At 32.7% G+C, this 26,046-nt stretch overlaps 1 protein-coding gene across 1 annotated transcript in view; it reads right to left on the bottom strand.

Annotated features, from left to right (window-relative positions):
• LOC124540537 overlaps window positions 1–26,046 on the bottom strand; it is a 248,183-nt gene that overhangs the window by 52,952 nt on the left and 169,185 nt on the right. The window contains exon 2 of the mRNA XM_047118193.1: window positions 20,157–20,279. Within this exon, the coding sequence (XP_046974149.1) occupies window positions 20,157–20,279 (123 nt within the window). The remainder of the gene's footprint in view (window positions 1–20,156; window positions 20,280–26,046) is intronic.

Here is a 26,046-nt window from a genome sequence, read left to right as displayed (position 1 = left end):
CTCTACAACAGAATTGTAGCTTTACCAATGACAAATGAGCCAAGCAATCGTCTCAATTCAAGTATTAATCTAAGAGTAGTTGTAATTTATTAAAGAACGTTGCCGGATCCATTACACCAACTATGTTTTGGATTAGATTGTGTTGCATAATGATAGACTGTGTATTTTTTATAGATATTAATGAATTGAACAGGAGTCAATATAATTGCTCTAAGTTAGGGACAAAAATGTCAATTTAAAAGTGCATTTAAGAGCATAATATAATAAATTATAAAACATATTTTAGTTTGATATTATAAAGCTGTTAATTTTATTTTTATAATGCTTATATTGTTATTAAATAATATTTTTTTAATAATTTTAATCGGAACATAGTTTTTATCGATTATTTAAATAAGATGTTAAAAGTGCGTTGTTTGACGTTCATTTTGTTGCTGCGGGCAATTTATGACTCTGTCTGTGGCAGTTTGTAACTTACTCTGTCAACATCACTGTCAATGCATAACTGCCATCTTGACAGTTGTGAATTGTGCAAACTGCAGTGCAATGTGCATGTGCACTGCGCTGGTTACTTTTAGTTACGATGCATGTCACGTATGATAATAAATATTAATTGAAACGATGAAATACTATTGATTTTTTAAGTATTTTGGAGCTTGGGTACTTAAAATAGTATTTGTAGAAATTAAACGAAGATTGTGTTTAAGAAAACTTAAAGCACTGATAAAATGCCTCGATATGGGTACAAATTGTTTTACTTAGCTTGGGTACCCGAACGTCTTAAATACATTATAATAAATTAAGCAGATGACATAAAGTAAGTAAATACCCATTCAAATAAATTTTGTATATCCAATATACGAAAATTATACACTCTACAGTTCGTATATTGGTTTATACATTCTTTTTGATTTTTTACAACTTATTCTTGTTGAGTTTGACTGTTGCACTTTGCTGTTGTGTGGTTCTGCTTGCCCACTGACCTGCTGCTGCTATGTGCTTCTTTGCACTGCTTTTTATTTTTCTAATGAAAGAATTTCCTCAGGCTTTCCTCTCCAGGCTGCGTTCAAAGTGCACTATCTCTTTTTTATGGTATAGGTTGGTGGACGAGCAGATGGGCCACCTGATGGTAAGTGGTCACCATCACCCATAGACCATGACGCTGTAAGAATTATTAACTATTCCTTACATCGTCAATGTGCCATTAACCTTGGGAACTAAGTTGTTATGTCCCTTGTGCCTGCAGTTACACTGGCTCACTCACCCTTCAAACCAGAACACAACAATACTGAGTAATGTTATTTGACGGTAGAATAACTGTGGAGTGAGTGGTACCTTCCCAGTCAGGCTTGCACAATGCCCTACCACCAAGTAAATCTCCCATGTTTCATTAAAATTTCTTCCTTATATCTAAACTAAAAACCAACACCACCTGATACATTCTTTTAGAATATATTTGTTAATTTAACAATTAAATATACAAATGTATCCAACATATAACTTTCAAGGATAATGTTTATTCTTTATATATTTGATGATTGATGCAATAATCAGACATTTTTACTCTTTTTTTTTTAAAATAATACGAATGCCTCAAATTAATTACTTACTAATAGTCCTATTTGCCCCTCCTTTTAAGCTTATCACTGACTACTGTGTTAAGAGTGGCAACTATATTTCAATCCAGAATGGATTGTTCCTGTAACTCTTTAAATTGTTATGCAGCCCATAAATCATTGCCTTATTGATGCTTAATATGACATTAGTTGGTTATGTAAAATTTTCAGATATTGTTATTGGCACGCAACCAGATTTTTTATTACTAAGTAATACATTTCTAATAAAGGTCTGCATATTTTTGTTGTCTTACTTAGCCTTAGCTCAAGTTTATTTTAAAATAATAAAACTAATAAATAATTTAAGTTTCTTGCCTTTAATTGTTTTATTAAATTGCTTTATAAGTGATGTGGCTAATGGTCATTCAAATTTTATATACATTTATTTTTGTTATATATAACTATGTGAATGCTTTTTAATTATATGCTGAACATATAATATTGCTAGGTAATTGAGCATCATCTTATTAATTTTATACATTTTTAGTTTTTAAAATTAACTATTTAGCATTTATTTATTTTACATCAAAACAGAAACATTTTGTACTTCCATATTGGGTTTTGGAATCCAACTTGGAAGCTGGTGGACATAATTACTGTCATTGCTTTTGAAATCCATTTTATTTCTTCTCTTTATTGTTGTGTTTAGTATAAACTATTGTATATGTTGCCTATATTTTGTCAGATATCATTACACTTTGGTGTTAATCACGCTATTTCCCATATAAATGTCTTTCTTTTCTAATAAAGCACACTTGGTTGCTTTTGCCTATTTTCCCCCGACTGCATGTTTTGAATATACCCAAGAAATAAAAATACTATGATGTTTGTGTTTAATGACTACTTTAATTTACAGAAACTGTATAATATAATTCACCGACATGAGTCACCGACTCCAAATATAACAATAATTATAACTACATGATATAATCGTTAATCGACTTTTAAGTAGTCTAATATTTTTCATTTCATTTAACTTAGGAAGACTCTAAAAATATGTTGAATACGCAATTATTTTTATTACTTTTTCGTGCATATTCATTTGTTTTAAAATAGTGTTTTGTTTGAAGTCGGTTTTTCTTTTTGTTAAAATTTTTATTTATTTTTTGATTTTAAGTGAAGCTGATGTTGACTAACTAATTTTTTTTAATATGGATAGATTAAGCGTTCCGTTTATATGAGTCAGAAACTACTTCGAGGACAATTTCAAAGGAAACTTGCGAATAAAGCAAAAATAGACTTTCGAAAATGCGGATTTAATACGTCACGCGGCGTAAACTACAAAGATCCCTCGAAAGAGCTGTAATCGAACTCAGCAAAAAAACTTTGAAAAAGACCAACTATATTTCGTACATCATATGACATCACATCACATACACAAAATTTGATTAAAGATAGTAAGAAATTCTGCCCCATACCGCACCCTAACTGCGAGCCGTATAGGAGTTCCATCACTACATAGTATAAAACAAAGTCGCTTTCTCTGTCCCTATATATTTAAATCTACGCAACGGATTTTGATGCGGTTATTTTTAAAATATAGTGTGATTCAAGGGGAAAGTTTGTGTATATAATACATGAACAATATAGTAAAGAAATACTGATAACTTTAGAAGTTTGCGATGTGATGTCGTAAATAAACAAATTCTGTAGTATATTTAGTATCAGTATTGCACCCGTGCGAAGCCGGGGTGGGTAGCTAGTTGATTATAATATTCGACTATGATAATTACATAAACATAACCACATTACGGAAGATGACTCAAATATCCAAATAACCTATAAATAAAAGATTCGACTGAGTATCGCTAACGTGCTCCTCAGAATTGTTCCGTTCCCTTCCGTTCCGTTACTTTGTCATGGATCCTGTGCTCAGAACCTTACCAAACTTTCACCAAATTACCCTTGAAGTATATATTTTATAATAAAAAAAGAATTATCAAAATTGGTTAACGTGATTTTCAGTTATTCACCTATTTGTCGCGCATATACATAATGCAAATTTAAGACTTATTTCGTTTTCATATGGATACCATCATCGGAAAAAAATAAAAAAAAATTGGACCCGGGAAGCACTACCTTTCAAACAAAAAAAAAATTCTCAAAATCGGTCCACCCAGTGAAAAGTTATGAGGTAACAAACATAAAAAAAATAAAAAATAATACAGACGAATTGATAACCTCCTCCTTTTGGAAGTCGGTTGAAAATAAAAAGCTATACATTTTTAGGAAATATTGAAGCAATAAAGAAAGGCTACAAAAAATTGAAGTTTCACTTTTCCAACCACAATCGGAGTGAAGATAAAAAACAAAGTTTAACTTAGAAATTATATCATCGGTCGAGAGCTTAAATACTACAATCTTCGATTTGATCCACTATGGATTGACATGGATATAAGTAGTTAGGTAGATAAATGTTGTTTTATAAATAAAGATAAACCAATCAAGTACAGATGGCCCAGTGTTTAGAACGCGTGCATTTTAACCGATGATTGCGGGTTCAAACCCAGGCAAGCACCACTGAATTTTCATGTGATTTGTGTTTATAATTCATTAAACCTGCATTTGTCTAATCTCATAAGAAATTCTGCCACATGTGTATTCCATCAAATCCACATTGGAACAGCTGTGGAAGTAGTGGTGGAATATATTCCATACCATCTCCTCAAAAAGACAGGGAGACCGTAGCCCAGCAGTGAGAAATCTACGGGCTGTTGTTGTTTGTTTATTGTTGTTAATATGAAAAATGAACCTTTTTGAGGTGGATCCGTTTATCGTCATATTTACAAGATTTTCATTCAAATATACTTACAAGAAGAAGTGTATCGCAAAGAATTTCCTTTCTTCTAACCTACATACAGTACACTTCTTTTTAAACATATATTTTGTTCAAGTGGACTTACTTTTGAATCGTGCTTTTACAAGACTGAAAGAAGATTTTAATATAAAATCATAAGTTCTGAATATATAACAGATTCGAGAACAACCATCGAGGTTCTTTGAAAAAAGAATATTCAAAAGATATAATCAAACAGAGATGGCCCAGTGGTTAGAACGCGTGCATCTTAACCGATGATTGCGGGTTCAAACCCAGGCAAGCACCGCTGATTCATGTGCTTAATTTGTCTTTAAAATTCATCTCGTGCTCAGCGGTGAAGGAAAACATCGTGAGGAAACCTGCATGTGACAAATTTCATAAAAAATCTGCCACATGTGTATTCCACCAACCCGCAATGGAACAGCGTGGTGGAATATGTTTCAAACCTTCTCCTCACAGGGAGAGGAGGCCTTTAGCCCAGCAGTGGGAATTTACAGGCTGTTGTTGTTGTTGTTGTTGTTGTTGTATAATCAAACAATAGTACAACTGATTTTCTGACTAGTATAATAATGTTATCCTGTTATTGACTATTATTAACAATTATCAAAAACGACTAGACTGTGGATTTCAAATATAATGGATTATGAACGCCTTCCCTACAGTTTCAAAAGTTTTTGATTTCTAATGAACCATCATTGTCACAACTTCAACTACATTTCAAGGAAACATTAATTGTGTGTGTTTGTTTTTTTGCTGCAAATGCCAACATATTTAGCATTAATTTTATTTTAGTTTAATGTGATTTAATACAAAACATATTTATTATTATCATTTCGTTTACTTCTCAGTAAAATCTACTTTACAAACCGGTAGCTTTACTTAATAAAGTTACTAAGGGACCGTTCAAAAGTGCTTGTAAAAGCTTAAAGTATATTTGATTTGATTTCATTTGAACTTAATGTATACAAATCAATCAAGAGAGGGCGGAAAGGAACTCAGATTCCATTAAGTGAAAAATGAACTGGGAGATCGTGTCACTGATGTATGTCGACAATAAGATTAGATTACAATTCTCATATAGGACAGTATTATAATGAACACAATTTAGAATATGAGCTGAGATAGCCCAGTGGTTAGAACGCGTCTATCTTAACCGAAGATTGAGGGTTCAAACCCAGGCAAGCACCACTATATATATGTGCTTAATTTGTGTTTATACTTCGCGAAAACATCGTGAGGCAACCTGCATATGTCACATGTGCATTTCACAAACCCGCATTGGAACACCACCATTCCACCACTCGGAATATGTTGCATCCTCTCCTTAACAGAAGAGGAGGCCTTATCCCAGTAGTGGGAAATAGATATTACACAATACAAACCAAGACTTTTTGAGGCTGTCATAATATAATATTCAAATTAATAACATTTTTTCGCGTTTTAGGCTTGAAGCAATGAGTATTGTTTTTAGGATTTTTGCTGGAGAAATTTCTTATCTTTATGTTCGCATTGTTTGTCTTTCCTGCATAAATGTTTTCTTATTCTTAAGTAGTAATTCTATCTAAACTGTTCGCTGATTCGATCTTCAATCAGATGTTATTTCAATGCTTTGTGAAGATATATCTAAACGGTTACCACAAATACACTAATTATTCTCAAGCTATACCGTAACACAATTATTGTATTTGAAGGGTGAGTGAGTCAGTGTAAATGCAGGCAAGAAACATTCATTGATTAGAGGTGCTTTGATGTCTATCACTAGTGGCTTATCTGGCTCAAACTCGTTATTATCATAACCTCAAAATTATTCAAATATTTAGTTCATCAGATTTAAAGGCTTATATTACGAGATATTTAATGAATAAAATAAATAATAGTATCTTTATTCTACGAAGCGTTTTCGTTTTATTTTTGGTAAACATTGAAAAATCGTACAACGTAGATTCCAAAGAGTGGGCCGTGTTTCAATATTTGTCCAAGCGATTTAAGGGAGGGCAGACTTGACCTTGAAGGTGTTTCTTGAAAATTCTTCGAATTATATTGTTTATTTCTTTTAATATTATTATTTTTTTCCATCAATTCCTGAAATTAAAGTACGTGACTGGCGTTTAAATTCCGATTTTGTCCTTGACGCGAACCAACTACGTGGAAGATGAAAAATCCTATAGATAACAGTTGCGAAAAGCCTCGAAATGTCAATACAAGGTTTGGACCATGAAAAAAACCTCAATTCATAAAACGTAATATCCTATCGAGCGCTTTCACTGAAATAGCAATCTCGGCGCTTGCAGCGTATTTCCCAATTCATCAAAAAATCAAAAGTGTCAGATTTTTAATTGATTTCTTTTTGGAAGTATTTAATAATTTGTCATTGAGAAGTTATAGGAACTGTGTTTCCACTGAAATTTCTATTAGCAAACAATCCATCTTTCTCGTTCTTTGCTTACAAGAAATCAATACCTATTTTTAATGGAAACAGAGATGCCTTTCAAAATTACGAGAACTGGAAATGCTGTTTTTCCATCTGGTTAAAATAATAATACAATATTTTTAGTGTCAGACGAATACAAATTAAACAAAAATAAATTATATTCAGGCGAATTTCGTTTGAATTTAGTACTTAAAATGTCTTTTGTGTTTATTTTCCTTATTATTGATTATTTTACGTAATTAAGACGTATGTATTATCAAATTGATAAAGAAAAATGTGAAATTTTGTTTGCTTGGTGGTAGAACTTCATGTAAGCACTGGACAAGTACCATGCACACATATGTATATACAACAATCTAGTTGTATTTCGGTTTGAAGAATGAGAGCCAGTGTAATTACAAGCACAGGAGACATCACATCTCAATTTATTTTGTGTGTATGCACTGTGGTGACCACTTAACCATCGGATGACCCCTCCGTTAATAAATCTAAATGAAACTTGGAATAGAGAAAGCTTATACGTAATATACTTCTTATTTTTGGAAGGTTTTTTAAAATATGAAACTGACTACCATTGCCATTTCCTTTTAGAAATATATACGCTCTTTTTTTTAATGTTCGAAAGGTGTATTGGTACGAAAAAACCGCCGGTGAAATAACGCTAGTAGATATCTAGGTGATGGTGGTAAAACATGGTATTTTGACGGAAAGTATACAAAAGAGCGGGCGGGATCGCACAGAGGATGAAATCATGGAATATGTATATTTTAACTAAAGATTGATTTAATTTGAATATCAGCAGAGTATTTGTTTCCAGAGAATATCTGAAAACAAACTGCGAAGCAAAAAGCGATCATCAAATGTCATAAGGTAATACGGGTTTTTGACTGCAATAATAACAAAATTTAAACGCATACACGCACAGAATAGCTTAAGTCGGTTTTCACCTTTCATGATTGTGACACATAAATGAGTCACAAAATAGTATTGCTGTAACGTTTCAGACTATTCAATTTTAAAACTACAATAGCTATTGGTCGAAATATGTTTGAAATGAAATCATTTGTTACACCGACGTAATAGTAGAATCTGAAAACCCAACGTATCATTCGTCCCTGTCCCTGAACTTGGGGACAATGGGGCAATATTACAAAGAGTTCCATTGTACTGCACTCGTTTGAATCTTAAAAATACAAAAGGCTCTTTTGTATTTCATTGCATACTACATCAGAACTACTGGAATAACTAGTCGTAGTTTAGTCGTAGGTAAGTGTTACGGATACTCGTTGTTTTTGTTATTGAAGCATATTTACCTTTTCCGATTGAAATATGAGTTTTTTTTACATTGGGTGCATGTATTGGTGCTCTGTCTGAAAGGGTACTATTTCTGTACAGGGTTGCGCGAGTGTCGAGACACAAAAGCCGTTTGCAACTATAGACGTTAGTAACTAGTTTTTTAAGTTGCGGAACATGGAACACTGTCTGCTTTTTATGATATAATTATAGTGTACTATATATATACGTGTTATTTGAATTAGACCAATTCTTAAATCGTGATGGCAAATGGCATGACCCGTTATTAAGCAGCCTATGTTGGAACATGTTTAAAATACCTATATATGTATTTATTTTATTATCGAAATAATTTTGATTTGACTCTATATTTAATTCCTTTAATAATAAACATTTAATAAATATAAAAATTTAAGATACTATTTTAATGACTAATATCAATATTAATATTTTTTGGCTTAATACGAAACGGTGGCTGCTTTATATTAAATATAATATTGCAAAATGACGAATCACATATTTGAAAAAACTAGGTTGAATAAAGCATATTTTTATATTGTTTCTATTATTTGTCTACGATGCAGAAAATACATTATTATAAATACAGGTTATTTGAGGCTTTCACAGGTTAGTACCATTCACATAATTTTGTCACTATCAAGCCATTTAGTCAAAAGAGCTAAGATGGTAAAAGAGCTGAGATGACCCAGTGGTTAGAACTCCTGCATCTTAACCGATGATTGCGGTTCAAATCCAGTCAAGCACCACTATATATACATATATGTATGTGCTTAATTTGTGTTTATAATTCATCTCGTGCTAGGTGGCAAAGGAAAGCGTGAGAAAACCTGCACGTGTCTAATTTCATCGAAATTCTGCCACATGTGCGGTAGAATGCACATTCTACCAACCCGCATTGGAACAGCGTTGTAGAATATGTTCCAAACCCTCTCCTTAATGGAAGAGGAGGCCTTATCCCAGCAGTGGGCAATTTACAGGTTGTTACTACGTGATTTAGTCAAATCAAGCTGTCATTGCTTTTCGTTTTGTGGTTGCTATTAACCGCATAGTTCTATTGGATAGTAACAACGTTTTTATTTATGTGTACCGGTTTGAAGAGTTCTACTGTCATACGCAAAAGAGTGTAAAAAATTAGAGCACGTGTGCCATCTGTCTGTCATTTCAAAAGAATTGGCTTTTTAAAGTTATTAAATGAATAAAACCCATATCTTTTTTCATAATATAAATTCTATTAAGCAGTTCCAAGCAATTTTGTCAAGTTGAATACGTAAATCCTTATAACCAATGATTGCAAGTTATATCTTGGGTTCCCTAAATTCTTATGGGCTTAATTTGTCTTTGCATTTTTATTTCAGTTCCAAGCTCCTTGTTCATAAATAAATATAAATAAATAAGAACTTATCCTAATAGTAGTATATTTAATTTTATTTTAAGCACTTATGGATTGGAATGATTTGGAATAATTCCAGTAGGAATTAAAATTGCTATGAGTTCGATATGTAAATTCCATCTCAGAGAAACAACGATAAGTAACTCAATAATAACTCTAGACTTCGTACTGGTGGTAAAATTTATGTTTTGCTATGGAAATGAAGTGTTAATAATTCCAAACTTTACTGCATCATCATCGTGGATCGATTGCGATGTTTTATACTCTAAATCCTTATTCAAACTGGTTATCTAATTCAAAACTATTTTTTCGTATCGGTTTGTAGATCAGTGATTCCCAAAGTGGTCCAGGTGGACCCCCAGGGGTCCACGGGAGACATGATGGGGGTCTATGTAGGAGTGAATAAAAAATAGGGGACCATAAGGTGTTAATGGGTCCACGAAAATTTATCTGCTTTTGATAGTAAAGACCAAAAATGTAAGCATAGTCCCTTTTTTACTTTACTGTATAGTATAGTAGACAGAACTCAGAAGCGACACAATTTTTATTGTTTGGCGACTTTGAGCAGCAGGGGTCCACCGATACCAGTAAAATTTTGTAAGTGGTCCACGAGAAAAATAAGTTTGGGAACTATTGATTTTAACATGTTCAAACAAGTTCTACAGCTGTGTACTATTGTAGATCATTCATTTTTCTCAAAAGAGAGCGATTTTCAAACACCGTATTAAATATCATATCCTAACCATTAAAGATCACTTATCCAATGCATTGTGAGCGCTGTCACCATCCACAATAGGAGGGACTTGACGAAGGATACGCCATTTTGTCACGGCTAATTCTCACAAAAATTTCCGCCGACCGACGTCGTTTTTACCCAAAATTTCTTTGAGTTTTGTGTGTTGGAAACAATGGTCTCAGCATTAATCTTAATTAGCCGCTTTTACGACTTATCAATGTCAAGACGAGTCAGAACTGTTACTAGAGATGAGATGAGATTTCTCTGTTTATCAAATGAATTAAGATATTCGTTGTTAATATTGAAAGTCATGATTAATATAAAATAATATATATATATATATATATATATATATATATATATATATATATATATATATATATATATATATATATATATATATATATATATATATATATATATATATATATATATTTTAAATACGTCTGAGTCATTTTTAGAAGATTGTGGCAAAGATGTAATTAAACAGTAAAGTATTTTATTTCTTAAGTTATATATTATATTATAGTGTTAAACATAAATATTTAAATAGCCGTTAGGGAAATTCTTATTTTGACGTAAAAAAATACACATTTTGTCACAAACTTCTAAAACTTTCTATATTTGTTATTATCTTAGTAATCTTAATTAAGTCACCTTACTTTTGAGTACTTACTCTTTACTTTTGAGTTGGAATTTTGCGGTTAATTAATTTCCTATGACAAGGATTCTTCTAAACTCAGACCGACTAGATCGTACCTATTCTATAACCAAGACTGGATCCACACGAAGAAACTTAGCAACGGTCAACAGCATATACGTTTTTTCCTATTATATTTAGAATTTCGATGGCCCAGTGGTTGAAACTCAAGGGTCTTAATCGAGGATTGTACTTAGAAAATGCGGAAAACATCGTAGGAAAACCTACCTGTCTAATTTCAACGAAATTCTACATAAGTATCAACCGATCGGCATTGGAGCACTATGGTGAAACAAGTTCTAAACCTTCTCCACAAAGGGAGTCGAGACCGTAGCCAAATTGTGCGTCATTTAATAAGTGTTACCTAACGATTATATTGCAATTTATTTATTATTAACATTGGATAGTTATTGGATAGTTATTCTACGGCCAAATACCAGTATTCAGTATTATTGTTTTCCGGTTTGAAGGGTGAGTAAACCAGTGTAACTACAGGCACAGGGGATATTATAACATCTTAGTTCCCAAAGTTGGTGTCATATTGACGTTGTAAGGAATAGTTAATATTTCTTACAGCTTCATTGTCTATGGCTGATTTGACCACTTACCATCAGGTGGCCCATATGCTCGTCCGCCAACCTATATCATAAAAAAATAAATAAATTGGAGGTTGAAATTTAATGCTTTTACAGAACGGATATGTACCATTTCGTTGAAGTACTCATTCTAATTTCTGAATAAGTATATACAAATTTGTTTAAATGCAATGTGATGCATTGTTGTTATTCACATGACATAAGAGTTTAATGCACATTGTTAAAAATATAAGCATTGCATGTATGTTTCAAAACTCTTAATAAATATCTAACGACTTACACAAAAGTTATGAACTTCGACTTTTAAGTCTTTGTACATAACTTCTAGCTCGTCTTATAAATTGTAGCAATATCTTGCATTTGTATTCGTTTGTTGCATTTATCAAGAAAATAGAAAATTTTGCAGTAACATACTTGATCATACAAAGAGTAAAATATTCTACAAGTTATAAAGAAAATTAAATTACTATTTTACAAAACCATTCTATACCTTTACCCATACCTATGTACATGTAGATCTATCTGTTTTTAAAGCACCTGACCACAGTTTTACTTTCGTTTATTGCCATGTTCAACTACCATTAATCTTTATTCTAAGTCTTCTAGCAGCAGTCTTTAGGGCATACTGTCAAATATTACTTAAAGACAATGAGATTTAGGCATAGACAATTTAATACTTTGTACTAATTCTTATGTTGAACCTACAGTCACAATTAACGTTGGTTTAAAGAACGGTGGGTCAAAATGTGATGTGTGACATGGACTATGTAAAGTCTATACTATGGAACACGATTGACAACACATCGGGAGTGAGATACGAAATAAATTCTTACAGAATCACCCTGCTGTTATTGGTTTTTTCTTTCAAGAATTCAACGGGCTAAAAGGCAAGTGAATTTTTAGTGAATATTTCTCAATACATCGAGCAGTGTGTAAAAATGTCATATTTGTCAGGAACATTCGTACGATCGAAATGACTCATACTGTTGATAGGTTAAATTGGACTTTCTTATTCTAAAGCAGGGTTAGACATTTTTGAAATTCGTAAGAAACACTTTATTGTAATACATTTCTATTCAAAATTTAAAGAAGTTCCTAAATTGAATAATCGCATACCTAATTCAGTTATAGATAACATGAAACAAGTATTTTCGAGACGTGGTATACATAACGGATATTGGCAGTATTGTTGTCTAGCTTTAAAAGGTTAGCTTTTTAAAGGGAATTTGATCAAGTTATTTCTTTTCCGAATTAAGCATAATCGAATGGAAAATGTTAGCGTACGGTGCAAACTATTCACAATTTATTAAAGCAGTCGGTCTCTGGTAATGGAGTTTTTTTAGATCTTCTTAATTACAGATATATTCCTAGAAATGGTTTAAGTTTTCTAGCTCAGCAACTAATTGCTTGGAAAACGAACTTTGTTTGAAATGTAACCTTACGAAGCCAGGTCTGGTAGCTAGTATACACGTACTACATATTGTTCAGTCAGGGTAAGAAAACCTTCGTCAGTTTTCAAATTAATTCCTTTATCAAATCTTAAACTATTAGTATTTTTTGAATCTAAACATAAAATCATTGCGAAGAAATATGTCATTCTCGTTCGGTAAGGCAGATTATCGTTCATACTGAGCCCACGAAAATAGATCTTAAGGTGACGAACCTTTTCTTACCCCAACTGTTCTTGTCTCATACTTCGTTGTCATTAATTATGTACATCATTGTCCTGCCCTTATGTCAATGTCGGCGCAGCATGTCTTCTTTCATACTTCCCTATCTGACGTCACACAAGTAACATTCTTTCCAGCCATATCATCTTTCACACAAACCATCCATCGTTTCATTGGTCGTCCCCTTCCCTATATCCATACACATTCACACTCAAGACCTTATAATATATCCATATATAATTAATGACAACGAACCATTTATACGGTAATGCAATGCCGCCAATATACAAATGATATCACTCCCCCATTGCCTAAACGGCTACATCGACCCACGCGTTTTGTGTGGATAAATCCGGCTTAAGGGTACTTTTTGTAAGGACACGACGTCGAGCACCCTCAAACTCGCCGCAGAAACCCTTAGAGTATTATAAAGATTGTTGGATAAAAATAAGGTCAGATACTTGATTTGATTGTGGTGATTCAGTTCGCGAACCAGATAATGGAATAATAGAATCTTACATAAAAGTATTAAAAATAATTATTATTTCATTTCTTTTAAAATCATAATATATCATAATATATGAAATAATTGAGCGAAATACGACGTGGAGCCCTTAGAGGTCTTGGAGAAAACTTGCTTTAAAAAAATGTAAATTTTAAGTGACAATCGGTAAATGACCACCCTCAGAACTATGGCGTCCTTTCCTTTTGAGGAGATTTGGAGATTATTAAACCAAGCTACTCCAATACTTTATGGCGGACACAAATTTCCTCGCGACGTTTCACTGGTGACGATATTTCATTGGTGCTTCTTGTGCAACATTTTACATACGCTATTTTTAATATAACAATATTATATACATATAAGGGTTAATAACTCTGTCTGTTTTGTACTTCATTACAATTTTACTATAAGTAACTAAGCTATGAAAATGATCGTAATTAATTAAAATTTGACGTTGGACATTATATTATATAATAAGTGTGCCAGAATGTATATTATTTACGAATATAAAAATGACAAGATTGGTTTTACGAGGTACAGACCGAAAAAAAATGAACGAATTAATGAATGATTTCTATTTAATAAACTATCAATTTTGAATTTCGAATAATATTTTGAAACCATAATAGTGGTACATTTGTAGCATTATCATATAATAAATTAAAAATCGATATTTGATTCGGAGTTTGAGTGAATAAACTTGCTGCTCCCGTGACCTACTTCTGTTCTATTGTTGAAATAATTATAATATTTTAAACCGTATACCATGGTGGTAGAGTTCAAAATGATTGTATACCTGTGGTTGGCTACTCATTGTTGTAAAGCTTTTGTTATCTATATCACACTATAATACGTTAATACATACATACACAATTTACTTTTTTAATCCATTGAAAGACGTTTGAACAGTTCGATGTTAATATTTATTTTGTGGAATTTCTTTTCATTACCTATTATAAAACAAAGTCGCTTACCGCTGTCGTTCCCTATTTATGCTTAGATCTATAAAATTACGCAACGGATTTTGGTGCGGTTTTTTTATGATTCGAAAGGAAGGTTTTTGTATACCAATACATGGACAATATAGTAAAAACACTGGTAATTTTAAAAGTATCTAATGTGATGTCATATAAAACAAATTCTGTAGTATATTTAGTATCAGTATTGTACACGGGCAGAGACGGGCCGCGTCGCTAGAAAGAAAGAAATAATAGTCAAAAATTTTATTCGATAGAAGCGGTAATCTTTCTTATGGATTCTCAAAAATCGACCACCGGTTCGGAAATAAACACTTCGAAATTCAGAATCACTGAAACAAACTCAGCGGATCTTTCCACATTATTCATATCATAATTTAGCAATTGTAAATTACGTAAATAAAATAGTTAAATTAAAATGACTACTTTTTTTTAAACCGTTTAAATTTAATAGTGTGTCAAACACTAGCATTTAGTGTGTTGATGCATCGTTCATCCAATTAAGATTTAAACTTTTAACAGTTGTTATTAGTATAGTGGGTTGTTATTAGTCATCATACATTCTACCGCCAAATAGCAAATGTTTACCAAGTTAAGTTAATTTGCCTGGAGAAGAATCATTAAATCCCAGACAATTAAATTACCTGTTTTAACTTTTATGTGTCTTATTGGTAGGCAACAGCCTTTCTCATTAAGGAGAATGTTGTCTTTATTTCATTCTATAAGGTTTTGGATACATCTGTGGCAAATTTCACCCCCCAAATTCCGCTTCCTAATGATGATCTAAACCATCTAGCACTACATCAATATCTAATCGTCAGGGTCTGAACTCATAATCTTCAGTTAAGCCTTCTAACCACGAAGTCATGCGCTCATAATAGCTAACTATAATATGATAATTTATGATAATTTATCGTTTGGATAGATTGAGTTCCCATCTATAACTAAAGCTGGAACTGGACTAGTTACGTTTTTTTATAAAATAACTTTCAGATTTTAAATTCGAAATTTAAAAGTCTCGGTATCGACTGTTCTTTTTTTTTATTAACGGTCCGTAAAGCCTTTATGTTTTAGTTTCAAGATTGCTTTCACGTTGGATTTGAAACTGGGTCGGTGGATACTCAACTTGCTTAAAGAAGCCAGGTTTAGTTCTCCTATTCATTCAAATATTTCATAAAAAAATTGGAATTTCAAATAATGTTGATGGAGGTCAGTCTTTGTGGGATGTTTTATTTTTTTTTCATTCGTATTTCGTGTGTTCATACATTTCGGTAAGCTATACCAAATAAGGTATTATAATATTGATTGATTATTTTTTAGTCAAACCAGGTCATTGTTAGGTCATTCTTTACAATTTTAGGTCCTTTAACTTTGATATTTTGACATAAGGACCAAAAAATCATAAAAGTCACGCAAAACAGGGATTACGCTGAGGGAATATGGGAAGGAATTTTACCGCCAAAGGGCGCTTGTCTTTCCAAACGAAGACATCCTGTCTGATGTTATTAGGCTTAGTAATGACTTAATATAGAAATGTAAAATTATATTTCAAAATAATCAAACAAGAAGTACCTGATCATTTTTTCCAGAAGATAACGTCAAATCAATTTTTCTGACGTTATTCAATGAATTTCCGACATTTTCAGCCAAATGAAAATAAGAGCGCGAAGTAGTGTGGAATCTGTTGATGACTGATGTTATACTGAGATGTGTTGATGCTTTCCCATAAACAATTTAAGTAACATTTACGTGATTTACTTATTTTTTTAAATATTCTTGAGAAATAACTATCACTCTCGTGTATTGGAAAACATTGTTTAAGACCAGTATATTATTTCGAAGGAAAATCTTTCACTTATGTATCCACCAACCTGGGCGCCAGTTCTTCTAACAAATTGTGACTTTTTTGCAATCGACTAAAACCCTAAATATTGCTGAAAGATGACGCAGTTTTCTTATTAGTCCTCGGGATTGAAGCACTTTTGGGCTAAGCTCCAAACCTTCTCGTCCATAATTAGAGTAGATTTTAAGTCTTTGGGATTTCTGGTTTTACTAAGGGCATGTTTGTTTTATTTGTACTACGGAAATATGTTAGGGATTTTTTTTATTATTGATATTTGAGTAAGGGTTACAGTTTTGAAATTTGAAATTGCTAGGACTTCTTTTGCTAAATAATGCCCAACTTGACACGGTCGTAAGGAAATAAGTATTAAATCGAATATATAGCCTCGTATCCTATGAGAAATATTTTTATCAAATTGGAACTGGATGTTTTAGTAGTTCCGTTGGGTAAAAGTTTTAGGGGTATTAAAATTAATATATACATTTTTAGTTGTAATATTTGTAAACAGATTTGTAGATTTTGATTAAGTTTGTCAATCCGGCCGGAATGTCACTGTTATAACCAGATCTCATACATAATGGTTTCCTCACAAAAGAAATGCTTCCTACATAACGAACGGGGCCTGAGAAACTTTGTACAATGCTCGCTACTTTTAATTGCATTCGTTTTGAATACTTGAACCTACAATCCTTACAATGTGCTTGTCTTGTTAAAATTGAATAGATAGAAATGAGTGAACGCATGTCTACGTCTTATATTTGGCCCAGTATCATTACATTGTATGAAACAAAGTTTCTTGTCGCTGTTAGTTCCTATGTATGCTTAGATCTTTAAAATTAAGTAACGGATTATAATGCGGTATATTTTAATAGATAGAATGATTCGAGAAGAATCTTTTTTGTGTATGATACATGGACAATACAGTAAAGATACGGATAATTTCAGATGTTTCTAATTTGTGATATCGTAAATAATTTAGAATCAGTATTGCACCCGGATCGACAATTGTATTGACAATGTACTTGATGGTAGGGCTTTGCAAGCCTGTCTGGGTAAGAACCCTTCATTCATAATTGTACTGCAGAACAGCGCTACTTATTAGTGTTTCATTTTGAGGTGTGACAGCAGCAGGGGCCTCATTCTGCCTAGGTCAAGCTGGTTACGATATCAACGTCCGTAACGGCTGACTCAGCTACCTTGTCAATTTATTTTGATCTAAAAGCTAGACAAGTACGTAAACACTTTGGGATACATTCAGAATAACACTACAAAGTCCTTCAAAATTTCGTAAAATCCGTTCTTATCGGATACACACACCCTATTAGGAACTTACTTACTAAATTTCATGTTCATACGTGTTTCTGTTTCTGAGATTTCGTGATTAATCAGAACTGGTATTTCTCTTTTGTATGTATAGATAAAATCTTAATAGTTGCCGCGTGAGTCGGATCTGATTTACAAAAGGTCCTGTAATTAATGCCACGCATTTAATCAATTGATTTAATGGTTGTGAGTAGGTACTCAATTAAATGTAAGGTAACCAACGAAGTCAGAAATCTACCACCGTTTCGGAATTTAGCACCTTGGACCTGAGAAGAATCGGTGAAAGAAACTCAGTTGGTATATATTTTTATTTCACTTTACATGTACAATAATAGTAAACGTGTTTTTGTTGTATGAAACAGCCTGGAGGCGATCTTCCGTTCCCAAGGTGTGCAATCAACTAAAAAGTCATTAAGTGTTGCAATATCCTTTAGCACACATATCGTAAAATTTATGTAAAATTCAAAACAATCGTTAAAACGATTCTTCTGTATCTAACACTTGAATATTTTTGAAGGTGAAACAGTTCAAAATGTAGATTCTACCAGATTTATCAAAAAGCAGCTCATTTGTACTAACAATTTCTTTCTAGCTAATATTTTTACTTATTTATAAATATAAGTGTAAATCATCATAAATGATTAATTCGACTTTTATGAATTAACAAGTTGACGCATTATCCGACCATTAACACTACAGGCAAGATTAATAAGTCGAGTGTATTAGGACATACACATAACCATTACTTAATCAATGTAATCAATTAATTTAATTGCAGCGTCATTACTGTATTAGTCAATTAAATCACAAAACGCTTGACATGATATATATAAAAGGTACGTAGATTTTATTAAGACAATACCTCGTTAACACGTAGGCTGCGGCATTTATTTATTTACTTTTATTCCTGCGGTACGGGGTATTTTAGACCTCGTATGAAAACTAGCATAATACTGGTACGGGGCTTATTAGACCCCGTAAGGTTAAGGAAACTAAAAATCGATCGCATGTGATGCTGTGATGCGATCAAATTTTATTTTTTCAGTCTGAAAGTGGTTAAAGAGACCCAGTCTTAAAGTAGGTACGCCATAGTATTCGGTTTTCAGTAGGCGTCATAAAAGAAACAGACATAACTATATTCAAAATTATTTGAAAAGTAAAATAAAAAGAGAAAACACTTTCGGCAGTAGTCATATGTAACCTTTTTATGTTTTGTGTAACGTAAATTAAATAAAAAAAATAACATTTCAAATTTGGAACGAATTAAAAGACTACTAAATATGTCATCAATAGCTTTATACTAATCCTTTGATCTCCAGGTGACCTAATAGCATTAACTATTACAACTGTCGTCTTGGCGGATGTCCTAACTACTCTAATAGCGATATATTCTACGTTATGTAAACGATTAATGGCCTATTATATATAAAATGATTTATTACACGGGCAACATTGTTGGGCTATAATTTGCAAATTTAATAAGGCGTTTAACAAAAATCAAAATAAAAATATTCTATATTCAAATAGGCTCGTAAATTCATATTACAGTATTGAATCAAATATCAATCCATCACCGGTTCGGAAAGTACATCCTATCGAGAACTGATAAGAAAATCGTGAGTAAATCATGTATAAAAATATTTCATGTTTATGTTGTTTACTAACCTTTATGGCTAAACTACTGTACCGATCACTAACTTTACCATATACGTTATCAAGGAACCAAAACACATCATAGCTACTTACCAAGGGCTACTATCAAGCCAAATTCTTTTATAGGCCTGATTCATAAAAAATATACAGACTAATCACATATGTAAATGCAGTGTTGTCATCAGTTATAGACATTTATTTATTTGACCACTTTTGGCCATTTCGATTTACCTTTGAATACAACATTTGAAAACTGTTAAGCAGCATTGCATATAATACAAAAATATTTAAAAAATGTAAGTTTCTTTGATAGTATATAATGGATGACTTCGTCTTAGGTACTTCATAAGTTTCAGTTCTAGGAAGGTTTATATTCGATCGTATCTTATATAAATATACATACATATACAAAACACTATATAATACACATTTAATATACAAATTTTGTATCTAATTATACGATCTGGCAGCTCAGGTAATAAATATCTGCAAATAATCTTACAATTTATAAGAGAACTGCGATGCTTGCTCTTTAAATTTATATAAGGACAGGAGAATGATGCCTTTATAAATGATTAACTCACCAAGCTCGGATCCACAGACGCGCGGTATAATTTCTAATATGGCGGAGCAGGAAGCGTCTTCGAAGCAGAGTTGCCTCGCAAGCAGGCAGTTCAAGATCGCCATAGTGCCTTTTATCCCCGGCCCTGTAAAAATAATCCATTGTCAATTTTTCACATTATACGAGCTAAGAGAAGATTACATGGATTACTTAAAAAATAAATATTGATATTATATAAATGGTAGTCAATAAATAAAAGTTTTTTGGTGGTAAAGCTCTGTACAAGCCTGTCTGGGTGGGTACCATCCACTCTTCAGATCCTTTACTGCCAAACAGTATACTCGGTTTACTCGGTAGTTCCCAAGGTTGGTTGCGCATTGGTACATCGCCTAGGAAAGGTTAATCTTTCTTACAACACTATTGTTGGACGGTGGTGACCACTTACCATCATGCCTATTTGTTAGTCTGCTATCCTAAATCATATAATAAGTAACAATAGGGCGGTATATTAGGTTGGGGAAAAAGTCTTTTCGCGTATAATATGTATGAACTTGTAATAAAATACAAATGGTATAGCCAAAGAGATTTTATTATGGCTGGTTTTGGTATCATTAAAAAGTTTTAATTTTAAAGAAGGCACTTCCAAATTCAAATTAGGAATTTGTGTGATTTTCATTTGTTTTTCTTGTTGTTAAAATGAGTGAATCTAAAGAAGAAATTCGATACATTTTAAAATTTTACTATAAAAAAGGCAAAAATGCAACTCAAGCCGCGAAAAAAATTTGTGATGTTTATGGACCTAATGCAGTATCTGTGAGAGTAGCGCAAGTTTGGTTTAAGCGTTTTCAAGCCGGAAATTTTGATATGCAAAGATGCATCTCGCTCTGGTCGCCCTGTTACGGACAAAATTGATGCCATTTTTGAAAAAGTGGAGCAAGATCGGCATATTAGTAGTTACGATGTAGCTGAAGAACTGGCAATTGACCACAAAACGGTTTTGACTCATTTGAATAAAGCTGGGTACACAAAAAAGCTCGATATATGGGTGCCTCATGAACTCACTGAAAGAAACCTCATTAGGTTTCTTTTTCTTTCGTTTCTTCGGTTCATTAACCGTGTACTCATTTGTGATTCTTTATTACGACGTAATGAAACCGAACCATTTTTGAAGAAGCTGATAACTGGTGATGAAAAGTGGATCACATACGACAAGAACGTGCGAAAAAGATCGTGGTCAAAGGCCGGTCAAGCTTCACAGAATGTGGCAAACCCCGGATTAACTCGCAACAAGGTAATGCTGTGTGTATGGTGGGATTGGAAGGGCATCATTCATTATGAGCTGTTACCGCCCGGCAGGACCGTCGATTCAGAACTGTATTGCGAACAATTGATGAGATTGAAGCAAGAAATTGAGAGAAAGCGGCCAGAATTGATCAACAGAAGGGGTGTGGTTTTTGACCATGACAACGCTAGACCTCACACATCTTTAGCCACTCAACAAAAATTACGAGAGTTTGGCTGGGAGGTATTGATGCATCCGCCGTATAGTCCTGACCTTGCACCTTCAGCTTTTCATCTGTTTCGGTCTCTGCAGAATTCCTTAGGCAGTGTCAAAAGTTATGGAACAAAATGACACCTACATACTTTAGTCAAATGTAAATAAACTATAAAAAACACTTTTTGAATTTTCATATAAAATACGAAGAAACTTTTTCCCCAACCTATTATGTACCACTGTTAGGGAAAGGCCTACTTCTCGCGTAAAGAGAAAATTTTAAATCTGATTCCGTAGCAGTTTTCACTCTGAATCATCGTACGAGTGAATTATAAACGCAAATGAGAACTTAGCTGTGCTTCCCAAAATTTGAACCACGATCTTTCGATTAAGATCCACATACCGTATTCACTAGGCCGTCTTGACTTTGTAAGTATTAAATTGAAATAATTGAATTTCTTTATATATTTTTTTAAATCAAATTGTTTTTGCTGTAAACGAGCGAGTTATTTAATTATTCATACATCGCCCGCAGCTATTCCAACGCTACTGCCTTTATTAGAGACCAAATTGTTTTATGTTAGTCGAAAATATCTTACCTATCGTCTTGTTTTGATTATTAATAATAATATTTTTAATTTCAGATGTAACTGTATCATCGTAAGCAGCCAATTAATGCGGTTCTAGAAATGGCATCGAATAATCGATATTTATATTTTTGATATTTTGTCCTGTCTAAATATTCTTCGTAACTGAAATTATGAAACAAACTATTTGTGTCTTTTTTAGTGAATATACCTGAGATGGCCCAGTGGTTAGATCGCGTGCATATTATTCATTAATTTGGGTTCAAACCCAGGCAAGCACCACTATATACATATATATATATATATATATGTGCTTAATTTGTGTTTATAATTAATCTCGTGCTCGGCGGTGAAGGAAAACATCGTGAGGAAAGCTGCATGTGTCTAATTTCATAGAAATTCTGCCACATGTGCATTCCATCAACCCCCATTGGAATTAATGGGAGAGGAGGCCTTAGCCCAGCAGTGGGAAATTTACAGGTTGTTACTTTTTTTTTAAGTGAATAAAGCATTATTTCGGTGATTTGATAAGTCCATAACTATGGATATTTTATGCTATTTTTTAATGATGGCTCTTTTTTCTTGGGAATAAAATATTACCTTATTGAAAACGCGTTACGTAATACGCCATTTAGGTATAGTTTGTATTTAAAATATTTTTATATCTTTATTTTATAATGATGATAATATTAGCAGATCAATTTCACAATTAATTTGGTCTACGCTAAATTATATGATTATGAGTACTTTTGGATGCTTTAAAAAATAATCGACTAATAATTTCTCATTATGAGTTACAGACAACTTCATTAAATTACACATTTAATTTGTATGTATATTTATGTAATAATTTATCTGGAAAAGAACGATTCAATCGGGTTTATATGAAAAAGTTTTGGTAATTTTCAAAGTGTCTTATAATAATTTTAAAAATAATATATAATATCAACGTTTTTTTGAAATATTTTCTTCCATAGTAATAGTACTGAAATACAATGAGTAAAAAGGATATTACTGTTGTTAAGGATACAAGAGTTATGTACCATCAGAACAACAAACCTTTCATCTACTTCCGAGTTAGTTTTATCATAACTCTTTAAAATCACATTAGTTTTTTAAGAAGTGGTAACATTTGTTCACAGCCTTTGCCTATTGATGAAGGTAATGACGAATTCCGTAGACGACTCAGAAGTTTGACATACTGCGAATAATAGCATAACTAAAGGGGCAGATGCTGGGGCACATAGCTCTTAGAAGTGACAGCCATTGGGACAGAAATGTTCTCGAGCTGAGGCCAGAAAACAGAAAACACAGTGTAGGCAGGTCCCCTGCAAGTAACGATGAAGATCTTTGGGGGAGGTCTTTGTGAGCCAGACGTCTTACGGCTGAAGCGATGATGATGATGTACGAATATTCTCAATACGCCCAAAACCTATACATGAATCTTCATAGATGTTGTAGAAAATACATCGTAAATTTGTTACAGCTGGAAACCTAATCTTTTGAATATTTCGTTTTAATTCAACTCAAGGGAAAACAAAATATTTAAATTTAGAATATGAAATCCGTTCTTGTAATAGTAGCAATTGAAGTAGCTGTACTGTGTATTGGTCCCAAGGTGCTTCACCATTGTATTATTCCAGTGCATCGCTGCTGTTTTTAATTCTTTTAATTGAGATCATTATCGATGTAATAATCACTGGAAGGATTTTGATACATTTTTTTCCTTACTGGAAAACTAATGGTGTATGATGATTGGCAATTTCTGCCCAAAATTGTCCCAAAAGGAGAAAATGCTTCGGGGGACAAGCATCTAGTTTTATATATTAGGTAAATCTAACTATATGGGTCGTATTTGAAACTGTATACGTACTGCGATGAGCAGCCCGAAAGGTAATCTAACGTCAATGTTACACACTTACAACTAAAGTGTCTGCAGTTTTTACGTCAGACAATTTTGTCGTCACCGACCAAAGTCCACTATTTTAATAATCTTATAAATAATGTCTTTTAATGGAAATTTAAAACTAAATTAATAATATTTAATTAAAAATAAAAAATAAATGTTTTCTATAATCCGATTGTCATAACAAAAGCTATGTTATTGTGCGTTGCTAGGATATGTTCCTAGGATATGTTCTGTATAGTTATGTACTTCTATATATTTATAAGTTTTATGAAGACTATCATTGTAATCCTGTGAAACCGGAACAAATGTATATGATATAGGATATGATGACTCCCGCCCAAAACTTCTCGACATTAAAATAGTGTAAAACTATTATCTGTATTTGATCCATCAATGTTCCACGAACCATAAGGTCTAAGATAATATATCCCTTGTGTCAGAAATCATATTACGTCACTTACCAATCAAATGAAAAGTTCGATACAAAGTATTACTGTTTAGCGGTGTAATAATGGATTCCAGAGAATGTAGGCTTATGTAAGTTACTAGGTAAGCCCTTTGGTATCATTTTATTATGTCGGAAATTCATTCGACGGTTTTAACTAAAATAAATTTCAAAGTGATTCCATTCCCTTGTTACGTTTCCACGTCTTAACTACTTAACCGATCATCATCAAGTTTTGCATACACTTCTGTCAGAAACGATAAAGGTTCTATAATATCTGCCTGATGCCTTGGTTTAGACTAAGGTAAATGCAATTAATTTTATCTCAGTATTATCTTTAAAAAAAACAACCTATGGATTGTAAAATTGTTTAATTCATTTTTATTATTGAAAACTAGTCTGCCGTGTAAGAAAACCTTTGTCAATTTTCAAATTTATTCCTTTATAAAGGTTTAAACTCTTGTTACCTTTTGAATTTAAACATCAAATCATCGACGCAATATGTCATTCTCGTAAGACTCTCACTTATACTGAGCACACGAAAATAGATCTTAAGGTGACGAACCTTTTCTTACCCCGACTGTACATATATTTACATTTATATATACATATGTACAGTTGGAGTATATACTACAGTACATTTATTAATTGAAGCATTATGATTCGCAAGCTAATAGTAGCTAATAACTATAGCGTCCAATTGGAAAGGGTACAAATGTTCTTAAACAGTTTGTAAAATTAATATCATAAAAATACACTGTATAGTTGCGACAGTCTTAATTTAGTCTGCGCATAGCAACCTCGTAGAATATTCAAAAGCCGAACCGTGCATTCATTTGACGATCGATACGAATCTCGGCTATTTTCAAAGCGAAGATATTTTCAACGGCGTCGGCCTCAATTATACTTATTCAGCTGGTTTCCAATGTACGCTACATTAATTTGCTTTTAGTGTAGTTTTGGATTTAGTTAGATATTTTGTACGATTGTATATTTATGCAGAGTACGAAATATTAAATTGTATTCGAGGTTTTGATACTATTAATGTGTATTAATATTACAAATACCACTGTCTTATTGGTTCAAGGCTAAATCCAGTACTGAATTTGATAGAACACTGTATTTTTAATTTAAAAGTTGATGGTATGGAAAGTACAAACTATTAGCACTACGACCTCCGTGGTCGAGTATTGTGACCGTTTTCATGGGTACGCGACTCCAAGGTTCCGGTTTCGATACCCAGCCGAGTCGATGTAAAAAAAGTTCATTAGTTTTCTCTGTTGTCTTGGGTGTGGGTATTTGTGATACCGTCGTTGCTTTTTGATTTTCCATAACACAGGTGCTTTAGCTACTTACATTGGGATCAGAGCAATCTATGCGATGTTGTCCAATATTTATAAAAAAAAACCTATAAAAAATATCGGCCTTTCATTTTTGTCCCTTGTACTTTGTCTTTAATCTTTCAAAACGTCACGA

Source organism: Vanessa cardui, chromosome 25, assembly GCF_905220365.1.
Source record: "Vanessa cardui chromosome 25, ilVanCard2.1, whole genome shotgun sequence".
NCBI lineage: Eukaryota > Metazoa > Arthropoda > Insecta > Lepidoptera > Nymphalidae > Vanessa > Vanessa cardui.
This window is presented reverse-complemented; position numbering and strand designations above follow the sequence as displayed.